The sequence below is a fragment of the Aythya marila genome, assembly GCF_965140915.1.
Source record: "Aythya marila genome assembly, chromosome: 2".
NCBI lineage: Eukaryota > Metazoa > Chordata > Aves > Anseriformes > Anatidae > Aythya > Aythya marila.
In genome coordinates, this window is record NC_139043.1 from 112,491,904 (window position 1) to 112,512,385 (window position 20,482).

General features: G+C 42.5%; 1 protein-coding gene across 2 annotated transcripts in view; it reads left to right on the plus strand.

The window, feature by feature from the left end:
* Positions 1-20,482, plus strand: part of GAREM1 (GRB2 associated regulator of MAPK1 subtype 1) — a 101,613-nt gene that overhangs the window by 22,588 nt on the left and 58,543 nt on the right. The window contains exon 2 of one of the 2 annotated variants that reach the window (XM_082755247.1): positions 337-477. In XM_082755247.1, the coding sequence (XP_082611373.1) occupies positions 337-477 (141 nt within the window). Of the gene's footprint in view, positions 1-336; positions 478-20,482 lie in introns of those variants that run through there. The other variant, XM_082755248.1, reaches the window with a different exon arrangement.

Below are 20,482 nucleotides of genomic sequence, written 5' to 3' on the forward strand. Positions count from 1 at the left end.
GAGTATATGTATTAAGCGAGATAGGCAGACATAAACAGGGATATGAAAAGTCTGTTCATGCAGAAAACTGAAAAAGTAGCCTGAGAGCCGCTGCTGAGTAATCAAGAGTACATCTCTGTGGTGCTTGTAGGCAGGCACTGTGTTGTGTTGGGTTTGTTTCTCTTAAGATAAAATGCTTACACTGCAAAATGAATACTGCTTAGAATTAAACTTAATTGGATTTTTAAATATCAAAATGTCTGAAAAATGTGCAGTAATAAGAATATAAAATGCTTCTTGTGAAGTTTTCCTAATTCTATATGTAATTAATTAAAAAAAAATACATCTGTTTTGCAGGAGAAACTGTAGAAGGCCTTCGAGAGAGTGATTACCTTCTGATTCATTCATGTCGGCAGTGGACAACAATCACAGCTCACAGCCTGGAGGAGGGCCACTATGTCATAGGGCCAAAGATAGAAATCCCTGTACATTATGCAGGTAAAGTTGTTGTTAACTTGAAATACAAATTCAAAGAGAGTGAATCACCTACCACTTACATTGGTCACTTTAATTGCTGGAGTGAAGCTAAGTCTCTGGTATCGGTGACCATGACCTTTTGATAATGCTACTGAGCACAAGAGAAACTGATGTACTCCCAGAGGTACTAAATAGATGTTTGTCATTGGGCAGCATGCTTAGAGAACACAGCTATGTAGAGTAATCGGGTTTAATTTGAGCATAACAAATTGCCAGCCTTTTTCATCTGTGAACATGGTAGCAAAAGTATGGAAGTTTGAAAATGCACTGAAATATCAGTCATAGATAGAATGGGGGTTGTGATTAATTACATACTTGAGCTGGAGGAGATTTTTACTTTTTTTTAATATATCTGTGTTAAAAGGTAGGGAGCATTCATAACAGTACTGCAGGGCGCTCCTTGACATTTCTTTGTTGCTGCCTGCCTTTTTGGATGATGCAATAATACCGTTGTTCCCAGTAGGTAGGTATGGCACCACTAATCAATATTTATTTTACAATTTCAAATTAGTTTTCCTTTCCTAAGAAATTATTTTAATAACTTCCCACTGCTTAATGTCCTTATTGACAAGCTGAATAGAGCAGTACTGTCTGATTGGGATGTACTTATCTTGCCGCAGTTAAGATGCAAAAATGTAAAAGGCTGGCAAGTGTAAACTCAAGGAGCCATGGCTACAGAGCAAAGGTGTGTGCTTAGTACTGTGCTTTCTCTTTGTCTTCCATACGGCCAGTTGTCAATTGATTAATCAATTCAGTTGTCTTGCTGTCTCTTTTTTAGATGTTGGTGTAATGAGGGTGGGATGAGTTGTACGAGAGCTGACTGAGATTTGCTTTAATCGCACCAGTGCTGCAACTGCAGTGATGCACTGTATTTCGGTGATGGAACTTGCACTGTTTTTCCTTGGAGCTGGCTTCTGGAAGGTTAAATGTTTTAAGACATGTTTAAAAACTTCGGTCTGTTAGCACACAGCGTCATAATGTACATGGCATTAAAATTCTATGAATTTAACTTTTTTAGTATAAGCAGTTTCTAGTGTATGTGCTTAGTAACTATTCTTTTTTCACACCTCCTGACTCCATAAGCTTCAGTGCGATGGCCAGAAAAACACCTTTCTTCTTTCAGACTGAATGGTGCATTTTAAAATTCTCACTGATTCCTGGAAGAACAGAAAATAAACTGGTTTTTGGTGTAGAAGAAGGCTGGACTTTTAAGGGGTTTACTAAAGCTTGGTTCTTAATTTGTAAAGAACTTAACAAAGATCTGCGAGGCAGGGTTTCCTGGTTCTTCGTGTTTCGTTCATGCTTGGCTTGATTTTGCTGATATCTATGTAAACTCAAAGTCTGTTCCTTAGGATATTGCAAAAGCCATTGATGTGGTTTTCTTCCTGGCTTGCGTTAATGCAGGAAGAGTGTGTTTAGTTGACAGAACACATTTTGCTGTCAAACGATCTCCAGAAAGTTCCCTGCTGTAAACTCCTCATTTATGAGACAAAAATACAGGAAAACTTCAGAAGTTGCCATGTAGTAAAGGCTCATACTAAATAAGTGGTGCGATCCAGTGCTGCCAAAGGAACCTCACAGAAATGCTCAGGGCTAACTTGAGGTATCAGATCATGCAATACAAGTTTGCCTCTGAGAAAGGAGAGATGTGTCTAAGGATGTGAAGGCTGAGCTAGAAGAGCACTGCAACCAGGTGCTTGGGTGCTAACCTCCAAAAGCATTTAGAGGTATCTTCCATACACTAAAAATTTATGCTGTCGTGGAATATGATACAGGGCTCTGTAAGGTAACGCTAAGTGAGTTGTCAGGGCTGCATTGTGCAGTGCCTCACAGCATGGTTTTGGGATCCAGAACCCCACAAGAAAGCGGCCACGCTTCATGTTGCTGCTGCAGAAGGCTTCTTAGGCTGGGGACTGCCCTGATACATTTATGCTTCTAGCTCAGGAGCCAGGCTGGGCATCTGCTCTGTGGTAAGCCATGAGAAGGCTGGGCAGTGGGAGCGCTCCAGAATCATGGACAGGATCTGAGCAGGATGTGCTGCTACCAAAAGGCTGGATGTTCAGCTGGCCAGAGCCTTGTGAGCTCGCTGACACAGCCCTCCGTTTACATGCAAGAACTTCCCATCTTTGAAGAAAACACAACTGGAACAGTTGACAAGCTGTTTTTATGGGGTTCAGCCATTAGTATCTGGTTTTAGGGGTGGGATTTTTGTCTTCATACAACAATACAGTTTACACACATTTGCCTATAAGTTTTGGATTATGACTGCTGATTTTTTTTTTGCACGCTTTCACTTTAAACTTCTGTCAAGTAAGACATCAGCTACAAACATGCAGTTGGCATTGTTGCTTATACTGCCTACCAGAAAGGTCTTTAGACATTGAACATAAACATTTATTAAATGACCTTCCAGGTTTCTTTTATATTTAATACAATAATTTAATTCCCCTCCAGATTTTAAAGTAGCAGATCGTAGCATCATTTTGGTTGTTACTGTTTAGCAGAAAGGGAAGTTGAAACTGATTTTATTCCCCTGAGATTATGTGTTTAAGTACCACAAAGTCATCAGTCTCATATATAAATACTAGTATAACGTAAATCTTATTTTGCTATTTGCTAAATCGGGTTTTGGTACATTTATTAGACCTAAATATAATAAAGCCTTGTTAAAGAAAGAAAATGCTGTATTTCACATTTATGTGAAATTTCATTAGCAGAACCTCTGTTCTGCAGTCCTGTTACTGGGAAGCTACTACCCCAGTTGTTTCATTTGGGGGTGACTTACATACAGTTAATTTTTGCTGTTGCTGTCAGAGAAGACTCATATATGACAGCTGCTAGTCTAAGCATTCCCTCTTGAATACTCTTTCCAGTCTGCTTCTCTTTAGAGTAAAAGCTAAAGTCAATGTAGCATCAAGTTCAATTCTCATGTAATTAAAAACGAATGGCTAACGTGTTTCTGACTCCTAAAACAAAGGAGGTCTTCACGTGTATGTGATATGAAGAGTGGATCAAAATTACTGTCCTGGTAGTCTCCTGCCTTGCTGTAAGAGAGCAGACTTCACAAGAGTCCATGGCAAACCACTGCGGCGTACAGGCATTGCTTGGGTGTCCTTTACTTTCCCTCCTCAAGTTCCCGTAATTCACACCTGATACTTCTAACAAGGCCTTACCTGCTCGCTGTTTGAGCTAGCTTTATATCGTTCCTGCTACTATATCCCTAATATTAAATTTCTACTCCAGAAATGTGTGCATCATCTATACCCTCCAGCTGACAACAAATGTTACCACTAGTTCAGGCTGAGGCAGCACAGATAAACGTCTCCTGTAGTAACCTCAGAAAAATGCTGTTGTATGATCTGAATTTGGTATCTTACAGAATTAAAGTTTGCTGTGCTGCTTCTTGTCAAGACAAATGCCTCTTATCCTCTGTGCAGAGGTATCTGTGTGGGGAGCTGCAGGCGTTCGTGGCTGCTGCTTGCATGTATTCTGTGATAACTGAAAGTGATTGAAGCCTCCGTCAGAGGGCTTGAACACCATGGGCCTCAGGTGATGTCTGATCCTTCTTGTGTCAGGTTCTGGGGCTACAGAGCTCAAACCAAAAGCGTTATCACAGAATCACAGAATCACAGAATTTCTAGGTTGGAAGAGACCTCAAGATCATCGAGTCCAACCTCTGACCTAACGCTAGCAGTCCCCACTAAACCATATCCCTAAGCTGAGGTTTTATCAGCTCAAGCCCCAGAGGTCCCCTGCTCTGACTCTAAAGAGCCCAGGTTCAGGCTGTTGTATGTGCCTGTGCTACGTGGCCACAGTTTGTACTGGGTGCAGATCACTGCTTCGGAGTTGGATGGAGCTGGATGTGGTTACCTGAACTTGCTGTACAGGTAAAGCAGCACGGAGGGCAGCGGAATGAGACATGAGCATGTCCGTACTCTTATCTACAGAGCACAGCCTTTTCTTTCAGAGGCTGAACTAATATTGGTGACCATATGCAGTGAAAGAAGAAATACTGTGGGATGAGCTGGCAGCACTGAGGTTACTTTGCCCTAGATACTCCCATGTTTAATCAAATCATAACAGGGCCTTTACTGTTGTTTTCTAGTGCCTTATCTCTGTTGTTGTAACTGATGGTTCATTTGCCCTCTTGTCCTGTCTGTTAGAGGGTTTTCCCTTCTGTCAATCAAAATGATGACTTTAAAAAAAAAAAAAAATTCAGCCTCCCTACCACTTATTTTTCTTCTAATCAGCTTTGTCCAGAGTTTGGAGGGAAATAGCTCTTGCATCAGTGCTGCCATCTGTGTGTTCGTACAAGGCAAGTAATAAAGAAAATACTTCTATTAAGACACTAGAAAGTAACACCCTATTCCAGGGTGTGCCGTGTTGTAACATATCCGGGGTGTTGGAAATACTCTTCCTGTGACCTCATGCCTCCCAGCCACAAAGTGAAGGTGTACAATTACTAATACAGAGTAATCACTTGTGCCCTGTCCGGCTGCTTGCCTAAGAATACCGATAGCTTTCTTAATGTCTTTTACATGAAGAAATACACGGCCTCATCGTGTGAGCCTTCCCCAGGTGGGGCAGCTGGTGGGAATGAGTCAGAAATCCCTTCTCTGGTTTTTGAACCAGTGTGAATGAACATCCTACTGAAACCTGTTCCTACTAGTTTGATTTGTTAATCATGGCTGTGCCTCGCTGCATCCTGTTAGCACGGAGGAAGGCTCTCTCTGCAGGTCTTCTCAGGAGTGAACTTGCCTTTGCAGCTGCGGAGCTGCAGGACTCCCTGAGATGCTGCAACGTGCAGCAGCAGTTCCTGCCTCCTGTCCCAAGGCATGCCCGCCTCTGAGGCAGTTGTGCAGTGCCACCAAGCCTGCTGCCTGCTCTGGGATGGTCAGAACATGGACACAGGAGAGTGCTGAAGTGTGGTGTGAGTTAGGCATCTCCTAGTTGTCTTGAGGTGTTGACAACAGGTCAACCCTTGAATCTCCTCTACCCAAGATGTGGAAGAGTGTGATGATGCCAAACGCTGTTAGGTGTTTAGTGGTATGTTAGTTCTGCTTATTCATGCTCTGTGGCTCTCTTCATGGCTTTGGAGAGAAGAGCAGACTCTAGACTGGTGAACATTCATTGCTTAATGACTTTAGGGTAGCTATTGGCAGCCTGAATCCCTTTGGGGACAGATGGGGTGCTTTGCTGGCCTAAGTTCAGTTCGGGTAGTGATGGACATAGGGCCCTTTTACTCACCTTTGCCTCACTGTAAACAGAAGATGGTGTCAGGAAGAGGTAAGCTTGTTCTTTTGTGTAAGTGGGGGAGTACAGCTCTGATGGGGTAACTTTTAAGTTCAAAGAAGTGGGTGAGAGCTGAAACAGGGAGGGACACTGCTTTGGAGTAGGGAACTTACTCAGGTGAGTCCTCTCCAGCAAACAGGTACACCACTCCCTGATATGAAATGTGTTTTGCATTTTAATTTGTGTTTTGCTTTGAACTTAACCTGGCACCCAACTGTTACGTAGTTCTGGGGCTTTTATGCTGTACAACGGCATACGGCTTCTAGAGAACAGGGCCTGAATTCAGCAGCTCTGAAAGAGGCAGGCTGCCATGTGTGTATGGGCTGGTGAATGATTAATGAGTGTGTGTCCTCAGAAGAAAACCAAGACAAAAAACAACCCCCACGTTTAACCCCCCCCTCCCAGTACTCAAGTTTTGTTTTCGTTTTGTTTTCTTCAAAAAGGTTGTTTGATCTTAAAAGCAGTCAGAGGTATGAAAGCTTTTTTTCACAGGTACTGCTAATAAAAACACTGCCACCAGTATATGGTCTTCATGGGTTTAAAACAGAAATAGGAGGCTTGTAACACTAGATACTTGATTTTGTGAAGTTTCCTGAGAACTGCGACCCTTTTATCCCCATAACTGAAGAGAAAAATGTATCTTCCTTATTCATTTAAAAGTGTCATTGTAGAATAGTGCCTGGGTATTGCAGAGTTTGTCTCTTCTGTTGGTTAGTCTGAGAACAGCAGTCTCCAAAACACTGCTCACAGAGCACCATTCCCTGCTTTCTCTGACAGGGCAATAACTATCTTAATCTGTATTTATCTACTTAGTTTTCTTATTTAGTTTTTCTCTTCTTTTTCCTTGCCAAAGACTCTGTTTTTCTATTCTAGGGAATCGAGGCCTTGAGGTCTGTCAACTGTTTTCATATTCCTGTTTTTTTAAATCTGTCATTGAGGAATAATGTGCGAATTGCTCTTCCATACATGAACAAATCTCTATATTCTTAATTTTTATGGTGTTATTTTTTTTTCTTCCATAGACTTACCGTAAAGTTAAGCTGATGTCAGACTTGCCATGATTCACCACAGCCCTATCTGTTTGTTATTCTACATTTCTGTGCCTTTTAACCTTTGGCAGATGTTTCTCCATTGACCATCAGTGCAATGTCAAGTCACAGGATAAAAAATGCAGGCACAGAAAATTCTGGCAAAAATTTCCCATTTCTTTCACACCTCCAGGATCGTATTCTCCCTGTTCCATCATCCTTCCCCGGCCCACCAGCACCCAGGCAGATGAAGTAGCAGTATTATACAAAAGTTTTAATGAAATATTCCCCTTTTGTCTGACCACCTTTATTGGAGAATCTCTTTTTTTTTTTTTTACCTATTAAGAATATGTACAGGTGTTTTAACACTACATTTTCATGCTGGATGGATTTTTGTTGAGCAGTTGTATGTCCTGAGCCCGAGTAGTTAGTTCTAAGCATGTACAGTACTAGCTTTCTAGTATCGTGTGCTGGCAGCTTCCCAGGATGCACGCAGAGGTATTTCTGTGGATCAGAAATATCTCTTCTGTGTGGGGAGATAGTTCAAATGCAGCTTCTAGTGGAACAGCAGTGTACCATTCTTCATCAGGTTGAACTGCTGATAATCTTCTGAAGTACTTTCAACTTCACATCTCTGAAGTCAGCCAGCCTTTTTTGCAGTGTCCAGTTTCTTTAAAATTATCATCCTTATTAAAATTAGCAGACCGTGACACAGACTGCTTCTCTCTTTCTATATATACGATCTAATTTCTATGAGAGACTTGTGGAGTCTCTCACCTACAGAATCTGTAGATTTCACTTGATTTCCAGGGTGGTTGATGGAAGTATCAAAGTTCATATTCAGCATATTGGTGAAACCCCCTTCAGCTCTGCCTGAGCTCCCATCCACCTCCAGTCCTGCTACCTGGACCAGCTGAAACATCTGAAACTGCTGTGGAGTCTGCAGCCATCGCTGCTCTGTGGTGCAATCCGAAAGGTCAGGTTAGTTCACGGGGTGGGATCTCTGCCGGGGATGGACGGAGAGTCGGATTATGTCCCAGAAGTTCACAGAGAAAAAGCACCTGATTTTTCTGTCCTCCTTTCCAACCTGGGAGAAGAGTTTGTGTTTTGTAGACTCAAGTTTGTATCAAATTTAATTTGTTTCATGGGATTTGCTTTGTGCCTCAAAAGAAACAAAGACTTGTGATGATAGTGATATTTTTCTATAGTGTTTCAGTGGCATATTAGGCAGAAAGAGGTGTTTGTCTTTAGCCGTTTTCCTTTTCTCCACTTTGTCTTCTGAGTGCAGCCTTACCCTTTGTAAAAAGCCCGAGGTTTGCCTCGGCATTGAACTTCATGTTTTATTGGTGAGAGGGAAAGGGAGTAGGAGGAGAGAGGAAAACTTGCAGCTTTTACAACTGCTGATTTGAAGTATCACATGTTCTTCTCAGACTTGCACGCTTCTTGGCTGTTACTCCAAGTCTGCAAACTAGCAGCTTGCTGAAATTCAGCTGTGACCTTAGAAGCATTCACTGTGAGGTTTTTGTTTGTTTGCTTCAGATCTCTGGGGGCAGCAAAGAAACTGATAGGAGCTGCATCAATTAGGAGAGAACTCCAGAGGCTTATACAAAAGAAATTAACTGGGGAGGATGACTTCTTAAAAGATTGCAGTTGAGGGAAGGTTAGAACAGCAGCCAGGAAACTGGTTCCCAGAAGACTGGGAGATGGGCTAAATCACACAGGATTTGCTCAGCATTGCTTGAATTACTTTGCCCTAGCTCTTGGCTGGTACGGTGGAGCACTGGGCTCATCTGCATGGCAACAGAAAGGCTGAAGTGCTCTTAAAAGTTGCCTAACACAACTGCTAGGAAGCTCAGGGGAAAAGGCTAATCCATGCCAAATTTCAGGGTGTATTTAGGGCTATGCTGGAGGTTCCGGTCTGCTCCCACGCTTCCAACCACTTGAGACAACCCAAAGTACTGGCTACAAGGAAGCTGGAAACGTGGCTCCTGAGTTCCCAAGAGGAAGCTGTTCTCTTCTTCCGTGAGCTGTAAATTAAGGCTTTAAAAGGGAGGAGGTACGTGAGCACTGCAGCCTACCTGGTTGTTAACCTCCTGCTGGTTAAGCTGGGGAGGGACAAGCATTTCTGGATGTGCATAGGTTTCCAGATAGGACAGCTGGAGATGGAGATACACCTGCAAAGCAGGACCCTATGTTCTTTGCCATAATACCTCCTTCCTGCATCCTGGGAGTGGGATAGGTGGAAAAAATGTCTGTTTTAGGCGTCATTTGGGAACAAGACATGAACTAAGTGCGAAGCTGTTTCATCCTTTCCTACCCTGAAGTAGATCTTTAGGCAGGTTTAACCATACTGTTAGAAAACTTGAAGGATAATTAGAAGCTCAAAGAGAGAAGCTAGTCTGTAATTCACACTAGTTTTCCTAAAGTAGAAGAGTGCGTGCACGCGTGTGTGTACATGCCTGTATAATATATCACAGAGTCAGAATGGCTGAGGTTGGAAGGGACCCCTGGAGATCATCCAGTCCAACGCCCCTGATCAAGCAGGGTCATCTAGAGCACATTTCACTGGATCAGGTCCAAGCAGCAGGCTTTGAATATCTCCAGAGAAAGAGGCCTTCTGGGCCTCCACAACCTTTCTGGGCAACCTGTGCCTGTGCCCTGTCACCCTCGCAGTAAAATTTTTCCTCATGCTCAGACAGAACTTTTTGTGTTTCAATTTGTGCCTCTTGTCCTGTCACTGGGCACCACTGAAAAGAGTCTGGCTCCATCCTCTTGATGCAATTCCTTAAGATATTCATATACATCGGTAAGATCCCCTCTCAGTCTTCTCTTCTCCAGGCTAAACATGCCCAGATTCCTCAGCCTTTCCTCATGAGAGAAATGCTCCACTCCCCTGATCATCTTCGTAGCCTTCTGCTGGACTCACTCCAGGAGCTCCCTGTCCCTCCTGAACTGGGGAGCCCACAACTGGACCCAGCACTCTAGGTGAGACCTCACCAGGGCTGAGTGGAGAGGGGAGGATCACCTGCCTCGACCTGCTGGCAACACTCTTCCTAATGCATCCCAGGATACCATTGGCCTTCTTGGCCATGAGGGCACGTGGTTGACTCATATAGGCACCTAACTTTTCTATACCATCTATCTGGCCTCAAAGATGGATGGCCCTTGATGAAAGAAGAGAATGAAGAGAAGTCAGTTGTAAAGGCACAGTCACAGTTTAATCTGTAAAATACATTTACCTTCTCTTCTGTGCAAAACTTGAATTTTTGTTTGTTTGCTTTTTGTTTGTTTGTTTTTTAAAAAAGACTTTCAGCTGAAAACTGGTATGTTTTGAGTTGATAGTTTGTCTCGATAATGATGTCTTTTGTTAATCTCTTAACTCCAGTGCATGAAGTTGGGTTCTGTGCTTTTGTATGACTAGAGCAGCAGGTGCAGACTGAAGAAAGCAAGCACGCATGACTGCTGTAAAATCCTTGCAAAGAATGATGCAGTCACCATTTCGACTGTCACATGACTCTTAATCTTACCTGGATCGTACTGCATGCTGGTCACAGATTAAAATTTTTGCGGAGAAGTACAATCCTTAATGTTTAGGGGATTGCGATATGGTTTATTGTATACTTTTTATTGTATACTTTTTTTTAAACAAACAAAAATAACTTTATTTGGCTGTTTCTTCTGCACATAGTTTTACTTTGCCTCAGGTTTGTCCCCTCTTTTCCTTTTGCTGATATTCTGACTTGTTGCACAGTCTAAATCTACATGGGAATTTGGGATGGAAGAAATTGCCGTCAGGTTTTGCGATTACTCTAGGAGATCCTATAGACTGAGTGTCCCTTTGCTCCTCAGGCTTGGAGAGGAACTGTTGTAGCTGAGCTAACATGGCAAATAAGCAAGCCAGAAAATATGAATGTCTTTCCCTTCCTTAAATACACAGCCCAGCTGGCAGGAATCTGCAGCAGGGTTCTCGATAGGTTGTGTGCGCTCTGGGGGGAGCAGCAGAGAAAAATGCTGCACAGGATGATGTCATCTTGTGAATTTCGGGATGCCAAAAGGCATTTATTTTTTTCCCTGGAGCCAGTATTTGCCGCTCAAAACAACTGATAGGAAGTGTGGTAGGAATTCTTCGGTCAGCATCCTCCCCATGGAAACCAGCACACTCCATGTCTGGGAGCGAACACTGGTCGCGTCAGCGCTGCCTATTAAAGCAACTGACATCACGGACGGCTTGGGCTTCGGCTGAACTACTGTACCTATTGGTGCCAACAGTAAAATAAAACCGTGCTATTTAAGCCCTGTATAACTCTGTTTATATGGAGAATGTAATTTGTGTGTTTAATTTAGCCTGTGATTCAAGGCGGTAGTTCTGCTGTGTCAGGGAAAGGCACTGCTGTGAGCTCTGACACTTCGAGGAGTGGAAGAACTGGCTTTTTTCTCTGCTGTGAACCGCTGTGTGGAGACTCGCTCTTCTCAGGTGGCAGAGATTAACTTGTTTCCAGGGTGTGCTGGGAGGGGGGAAGCTATTAAAGCTAATAGTAAAGGTGACCGTTTTTACCTGACTGGGAGCAACAGAGGTAATTATCTTCTACTTCTGAGGGACCTAAGCAACAGCTGGAAACTGCAGCCTGTGCCTTGTTTCCTCTGCCATGGGACTTAACTTTTCTTGTGAACCAGAGTGTGCGGTTTGATCCCAAAGGAAAGCAAAGCCAGGACAAAGAAGGAAACACAAAGCACCTGTATATATGGTATGGGGGCTTTCACGAGGGTCCTCAAACTTGGAATGCCTGCCTGGTAAGCCACCGTAGCCTACATGGAGTAAAAAGGACCATCTACCAGAAAGGTTATGTTTTTCAGGGGAGTCACCTTCATTGCAGTCTCTTTGTCACTTGTTCAACCTTTTCTGGTCCATCTCACACGAATTTCATGCTGCAATAGACTGGGAATAGCCAGCCAGGGCTGGCTGCCTTTGGGTGGCTGGAACAATTCAAGGCTGTTCACTGTTGCCTTGTAGCACCGTGCTCACCTGATCCCTCTCCTAGCAGGTGTGTGGACCAGCTCGCCACGTGAAAGGTCCTGTTTTTGTCACAGTGGCTGCACACGTGCCGAAGAAAAGAAGAGGAACAGGCTATTAGGGTGCACAGTCACACCTGAAGGTTTCTGAAGGTCTTCATCGAAATGATGGGAACCACGGTTGTCATCTTCTGCTGGAAGAGAAAATTTTTTACTTTATTTTTGCATTAATAAACTTTTAAGCAGAAGCGAGTATGGGATGTATATCTGTGGGGGAGAAAGGAAGGAGGAAGTTGCAACTGGGGAAACCATCTCTGATAAAATACAAACCATCTCTGATAAAACGCTGCCCAGGCCCCTGCTATGTAAATAAGGGCTGTGTAGGCTCAGTGGGACTTCTGCAAAGCTTGATAGGAAAAACGAAATGTTGGTGAGATGGGCGTGCAGGGGAGCTTGCATAATCCAGTTCTTTAGCTACTGTGTTCCTGCTCATTGCTGGGGTTCAAAGGGGAGTAGGGGTGGGGAATTACGACACTGTGACGCTTGCTGTACAAATGGCATCGCCAAAGAAAAATGAAGCAGTGCTGCCTTTGACCTTGGTGTCTGAGTTGAGAGATTACTAGGGGTGTGACATGGAAACCCAGATCCAGCTACTAGGAAGGATGTGCTCCTCACACAGAGGAGGGGAGGGAGAGCAGTGTATCCTGTGGTGTGCGATGAGAAATACTATGAGTTGGAGTCTCAGTGTGACAATAAATCAGCTCTCGGCTTCTCTAGACATTGCTGAGATGTTAGATGGGTGAGGTGGTCGTTTCTTGTAGCTGTGCATGGTATCGGTTTTCCTGTGAAGCACTTTCAGATCCTCCAGGAGGACAGTTGCTATAGAGACATAACAGGAATTTAGACAAACTTGCTAACTGAAAATTGATGGAGAACCCGAATTTGACTTCAGACTGGCAGTGTCTTAAAACAGTATGTAAATAGAAGAGACTGACATTTATAATAAGATCTAGCGTGCATATGCTCCTATCTGAAAAACTGCCTTGTCTTAATCTAAAAAAGAGGCTTAGAGATGTACTTGAAATCCTAGGGTGGATTTTCTATGCTGTTTCTGTTGTTGTTATTTAATTTTTTAATTTTTCTTTTTGACACTTATTTGTGATAATTGACAGTTGCAGCAATCCTATGGATGCCTCTGAGTTACCCGTGTTTCCCCGCTGCTGTGGTGATACCCACGCTGCTGGAGATGCACAGGGGGGACCTGAAGGCCCACCAGAGCTGCTCTGGGTGCACGGTTGGGAGCAGATGTGTTTGTGCTGCCTTCCCAAGCCGGGAGCACAGTGTGCAGGCTGCTCGGTGGCAGACGAGCTCAGCTGATCCTGTTGGCTTACACTGCTGCAGTCATCGTGCAGGGTGTGGGAAAGAGCAGGGGAAATGCTACAGCGGTACTGGGGAGGGAGAGGGATGAAAGGGAGGTGGTGGTGGTGGTGGAAAGAGACAAAGCAGCAGTCTGGGTGGCGATGGAGAACAGGAGCAGGAAGAGGTGGTGGGACTGAAGCTCTTTTCTGGTACCGTTTTAACAAAAAGTGGCTTTGCTAATCTCTATTTCTGGTTGGAGCTCTAATGACTAGAATTAGTCTTGTCTAGAAGAAAGAGACATATGGCAAGCAAATGGCCCTTTTTAATGAGCCTCCCACTCAGCAGTTGGCTGCTCATCCAGTTTGTGTGTGGCACTGTTAGAGCAGCGTCTTATTGCCAGGAAAAAAAAAAAAATCCTGCAACCTTTTGGTGGGTTTTCTTTTGGGAAGAGGGGGAACAGATCGTAATACATGTGTTAGAGGGAAACAAAGCCTCATACTAGCTTCTTCAGCAATTCACTACCCAAACTATTAAAAAAAAAAAAAAAAAAAAAAAAAAAGATCCAGAGTGTAGTTTAGAGATCTGGAAAGCACACATTCTTTACCTCTTACTGATCGTCAGGTACTGTATGTACCTTTTTACAGCACGTGGGGTTTTCTAATGATAAATAAGTAACATAATGCCTGACTTCTGAAAGTCACGGTAGTCCAAAAGGGCTATGGGATTGCAGCTGGTCTATCGAATCATATTAAATCAGTTCATGAAGTACTTAATGGAAAATATGGTATTTGTTAGACAGCAGTGGGTGTGGAAAATTGATGGGACCATTGTTCCTAAACTATAGGTGCCACCAGTATGGGAGAATAAGATTTATGATGACCATTCTTTGCTTTTGGTAATAGCTGGGTGACTGAGCTAAGAGCAATCCACTGCCAAGGTGTAGCTGCATAAGGAGTCATGCAAGTACCAGCGTATTTATTTATTTATGCCAAGCTTCCTCATTCGGCCTTATGACTTTATCTGAACTTGTAGCAAGGTCAGGCTGTCCCTCAATGCTTAACCTCGCCTGGTAAGGAATATTCAGTATGCCACACACTATGGCAATGGCTTTTAGTGTTGGATCTGAGTTTGTTCTCCAAGTGCAGAGAGTTTGTGTGGAACAAACAGGGAATGCCATGCTCCGTCACCCTGCTGCTGCCTCCGAAGCACTGCTTCATCCAAGGTTCAACAATGTCACTTTTCCTTCTGGTTGTGGTTTCTAACACTTCTCCCTGCCTCTCAAGGATTGTGTTAAAAGTGCAAAGTACTTTGCCACCTTCTGCTTGCAGCTGGGGGCTTCCCAGCCCTCGGCTACAAAGGGAGGGCTTGTTTTGCAGGCTGCAGCTTTGAGCAGTGCCACCACATGGCGGTTCACTTGGGTCCTTTGTCACTGCTAGGAAAGAGCCTGGGTGGGTATTTTTACAGGAAAACAAGAGTTATGGTTCAAACCTGTGTCAGTGGAGCTGCCTGTGAGAAGAAGGAGAGGTGTGGAGTTGAGCTGGGTGACTGGTGAGTACGCGCCATGAATAAAATGCTTTTTGTTCCCTCACGAGAAGATGTGAAGCAATTAACAGTGGTGATTGTGCGCATCCCGCTCCCTTGATAAGATAGGCACTAGCTGTTGCAACTCAAAATAACTTCTCTGAGCCCATCTTGTTAGCCCTGTGGTTGTTATCCGAGCAGCCTGCGAACGGAGCTGTGCTGCTGGCCTCAGATGCTGCCAGGGCTAGCGTCTGACAGACCGCTTTGAAAGCTGAGGACGAGATTTCAGCTGGCCAACACCGTCTGGGTATGTTGTTGTTTTTTGTTTGTTTGTTTGTTTTTCTTGGAGGCTGCTAATCTGCAGCCTCGCAGGCTTTTCTTCTAGCTGCATGTGACTTCTGTGTGCTGCTCAGCTCTGCCTCCCCAGACCTTGCCTGGCTGTGGGCCAGCTGTGCGCGTACTTGCAGCCCTTGCTGCTTCAAACTTCTGGTGACCGATTACAGCAGGGCAGCACGGAGGGGAGGGGGGGGAAGGCATTTGACTCCGTCTATTTGCCAAGTCATATTATCATAGTAAGGTGTGAGTAATAGCCACTATATATATACACACACACACAAATGCCAGATCGCGCTGTGATTTGATTTCCAAGGTATCCGTATGCCAGAAAGCGGACTGCTTCCAGATACCTTTTCTTCATGCTTGAACAGTAAAAAACATCCAGTGTCAGTGGGTTGAGATCTGGGGGACTGAGACGGGGGCAGGTGTTTATAAAAAATAAATAAATAATAATTTTGTTTTTAAGGAAGTTACGCACTTCCCTCTTAGGGAAAATTGACAAAGCAATACATAATTTTGCCGGTGTGGCTGAGATGAACTGTGCTTTTTTGCTGGGATGCATGTAAGGATTTTTTTTATTTATTATTAAAAAAATGCTTCTTGTTCCATTGTAAACCATAAAGGGAATGTACACATTGATAGCAAGATAAGTTAAATAAGATCAAGGAGGAGTTGCTACATCCTTACTGTAACCTAAGTGGTAGAAAGTCTTAGTAGTGACTGATTCTTTCCTCTCTGGAATAAACTAATCAGGAAGCTTCAGTAGTTTATTTCCACTGCCCTAAATTAATCTGAAAAGGGCAGGATAAACTTAATGCAATACAAAAACAGGCTTTTAAATTTTCTGTATCTGTGGTTACTCAAAAATAACCAGAAGAAGTGTCTTTGATATGCAGTTTTCAGTAAAACTACAGTTCTTCAGACTCCTGGAGCTAAATGAAATCCTAAAATTCATTAATGTCAAAAAACTTTAAGAACTTAATTACTGTGTTTGGGGGCTATGGGCATCATAGGAATCAAATGTGTGCCATCTGATATTCACTGTTATCTGTGTTGATGGTTACTACTGATTGTTTTTAATAGTTCAGCATACTGGATAACGTGGAGGAGAAAAATTACAACTACAGATGGAGGTCTTACCTTGGAAACAAAAAAAAAGCCTTTAAAATCTGAATTGCAAGTTTCAGCTATTGTATTTGGAAAGGCAGCACTAGAGTAATACTTGATCATGGTCATAGTTTAGTTGGATCAGGTTAAAGCAAACTTTTTAAACGTGGGTTTAGGTGTTTTCAAAGCTCAAAATCTTACCTGGATAGCTATTTGGAAGACTAAAATGTGGGAACTAATTGGTTAATATTTGCCTTAGGCTGCAGTGTCATCGACTTCAAAAGAAATTAACAATAGAAATGACTTGGCTGGTTTTGGCAGATGAAGTTTTTGTTTGTTGTTCTCCTTGGTTGGAGGGATGATCTTGGGAGCTGAGAACACTTGTGACTAGTGTTGCTATAAGTGGTGGTCTCCCCTCCAGGAATTCTCTGTACCAAACAAACAAACAAAAATGCTTTTCTTAAAGAAATGTGCCCTTTTATGTGAGGAACCATTAAAATGAATACAAAGATGCGTTGTTACCAGTGTCCTCAAATGTGTTTGTGTTTTTTTGAGACTGATTTTAAAATAACCTTGTGTGCTGATTTCTTTTATTTGAGGTTTGTTCTCTGTATGCAGCCACAGCCCTGTGTTATTGCATGATAGCACATGCCATATCACGGTTTCTTAGACAAGTTTCATGAGTGATTTGTCTACAATTAATAAATGCTGTAACTCAGAAATCGAATGATCGTTTTTGTAGTTCTAGGGCTTACTAACCCTCGTTGGGTAGTTCTTCATGAAGTATAATCTTCATTTAAATAGTTCATGTGTCTTTTATCTTGGTCATTCCTCTTTGGAGGAGAAAATTCTTCTTTTTTCTTCTGTAGGAGGAGAGTGATTATGGTTCATGCTTCATGGCAGAACTCTTGGATAATATTTGGAGTAAGTGAAAAAATAAGCAGCATTAGGGAGTGATTAGATGAAGCTCTTAGCTGGCTTCTCAGGTCAGAGGAAAGCTCTCTGTACTCTCTCTCTTGTAAGTAATCTTACAGAAGTATGTTTCCTGAGTTGAGCCATGGATTTTTTTTTTTCAATAGAGTAAGAAAAGTCTCTCTATTTTCCCTGGGAGCAGAGCTAGGTCACCAGTAAGGGCTCTCAAGAAGAACTTCTTTCTGAGTATTTGAAAATACTTGAGTTCTCTGGCATTCTGGTGATACTACTACAGTTCAGAAAGTGAGAAATGTAAGGAAGCAATGTGGATGCCTTTCGGTTATTTGAACATGCTGCCCTGGATCTGGGGGCTTATTGCCATGAAAGGAGGGCAGAGGTTATGAATGAGAAGGTTTTCAAATCTTTTTGAGAAGCTATTAAGATTTGAAACTTAATTGAAGTTTCAGATTACTACTTCAAAGTTTAAAATGATCTAATCTAGAAGCTACAAAAGAATGTCCATCTGTATCTATGTAGAAATAAGTTGTAGCTAATCAGTGTAATGCATAAGGAAGGGTGTAGCAAATACACATACAGTTGTTCAGCTGATTCCATGCTAAATGCATTTCAGATATAGTGGCAACAAGAAAAACGTGTGCCTACGAACTAAGTACAATTATTCCTTTTAAATGCACTGAATTAGTGACTCCCCACAACCCACAGTCATGGATTTTTGGGTATTACGTTCTGGAGCACCAAATCTATGTTCCTTACTCTTGCTTCTGCAGCTTGGAGATGTCTTAGGAGTGAAGAATAAATGTATTTTCCATGGAAAAGAGCAGGTGCAACAGCATGTATAAAGGACTCTTATTATTTAGTAAGAGCACCTCTTCTCATAAGGGTTGGGCTGCAGACTAAACCATATCCAATCAAATATTTAGAAACAGATGCACTCCCCTGTTGTGGCTCCTCTCTTCCAGTTGATGCAATTGCACATATTAAAATGAGGTGATAAAGATTATTTCGATGTATCTCTTTAATTGGGGGGGCATGCCAGAATGGTGCTTTACATAAGTAGTCAAATCTGCTTGTTTCATGGCCATGTAAATTATTACAAATTTTATCATGAAGGGAATGTGTTTGATACAGAAGTTATTAGACAGTAAATGTAAAATCCCACAGTACTGTTTCCATAGACCTCTTTCAATCTGATGATAGATCTTTGGATGGAGATTTTGGGTTTATATTTTCAGTTTCATTTATGAACTTTTATTATATTAGGAACATCTTTTGGAGTTTCAATTTGTGGACACCTAATAAATACAATGCTTGACTATTCCAGAATGTCTGACTAATAAAGATGACAAATTTGTCTGCAAACAGTCACAGATGCAGGAGTTCACACTAACATGAAAATCAAGCTTTGGGTGTTGACACCAGTATTCTTTTAAATTGTGTAAACAGCCAGACAGATTATTCTTTGTAGTGATTTACAATCCCACCAAAAATTTGATTACATCCAGATTATAATGCAACATACCCCTTTGAGCTGCAAAGTCAGAATTATTTTATTGCAGAGGTTGTTAGATTATCGCTTTTTTTTTTTTACTGTCATTTTGAGCATGTGTGTGGTATCACGTGAACGTTTTTGACTGTGCAACAACCTCATGTTAACTAATACTAAGCTAAAGATGTGAAGAATGGCTAAAAGATTGCTAGACTTTGTATAGAAATTTGGTAAAATATCTCGAAAGAAAGAAAGCTTTTCTTTTCTGTTTGGCAGACCCTTTTACTAGAATTTTTCCACCTTATGCTATCAGATTGTTTTTTTGTTGTTGTTTTTGTTGTTTTTTTTTTTTTTCCCTGCAGTTGTATTGCCTTCAGGCATCTGCGACTGACCCGAGTTATATTTGTGGAGTTGCTGTCTGTATTGTATCGATTGTGCTATTCCTAAATATAGCAAAGTCACTTTTAGACTGTTCTCTCCCGTTTGTTTTGAAATCGTTCAGGGATGTATGTTCTGCTGTGATCTCTTAAGCACCACCATCCTGCACGTTCAGTACGTTACTGGTTAGGTTTTAAGTAAAGGCATTACCTTGAGAACTGTGAAAGGTCACAGATTAAATAATATCTTTACACTGTGGCTGATTAGAGAAGTTTTTAATGATCTTTCTGAATAGCCGTTAAGTGTGAGAGTGGTTTCTAGGCCGCTCTCACGTGTAAAAAGATTAAACACTTCCCCCTTTCACTGTGCAGTTAACGAGACCTGTAGGTTATTTGGGCAAAGGTCATTATTACTTCCCTAATAAAAATAAATAAATAAATACAGGGATATGGTCTTAAAGGCTGCTTTGTGTTAGAATAAAACCTGCTCAGGTCCAAGATGTTGTCAGTAGGTTTCCCGTGGCTTGTTCAGTTTTGTCAGGCTTTCCAGTAAGAGACTATTTGTTGGTGCAGTCTTGCAGGGATGGGACGGGGTCGTTCTCGATGCTCTTTGCCGGGTGCATTGCTTCCTGACAGGGAGCCTGCCTTGGAGGTTTGGATGTGGATGTGTCTCAGCCAGTGGGAGGAGATGGAGAACTTCGAGGGGAAGCAGGAGGGTGGACGAAACTGAAATCCCTTAAGGCTGGACTTTTGTAGCAAGGGAGGGTCATAACCCATATCTAGAGATGTGGCTTCTTGAGGCTGAGAGGCTGTATTTTTGTACAGCAGGTGGTGAAAGATGAGAAGGAATTTCTGACTTTAAACTGAAGTATTTATGTGTGCTTGTGCTGGAGAGACCCAGAACTAAGGATAGCAACTAAACTAGCCTGATCTGAATGGAGACCTGATGTAGAAGCGCTTAGTCTAGAGGGGAATATTTGTGAGAGCAGTTACAATCTGGCACTGAGTCACAGAGCATTCATGGACACAAATGAAAAACTAGCATTGTCATCACATAGCTGAGAAAGAAAATGTCTGTCCAGCCACCAACATCTCAAAAGCAGCAGGAGCTTTTGGCTGCGTAGCCCCAGGGTCTGGATCGGAGCTCCGTTGGCGCGCCTCATCTCCATCGGCATCCTGCAGCAACTGGTCGGCAGAGGTGCCCGGAGTAGGACACCTGTTACAAAACCTTCGTGTGCTATTTCTGTTTGGTAAACAGAATGTAAATCACTAGAGGAAGTAGTAAAGACAATAATTTATAATCTTGAATTCATGATGTAATCAGGACGCATACAAGAGGGGATTTTGTAACCGTGCTTCCTGTTTTATTAGTATTATCTTGTATTGCAAAACTGTTCCTATTACAGCATCTGTTTGTAGGTGTGTTTATTCTGAAGGGTTGGAACTTTTCTTTCATCCACAAATTAAACTGTTAATGTCTGGTGTGTTTAGGTTACACCCATTTTGCCATTTCTGAG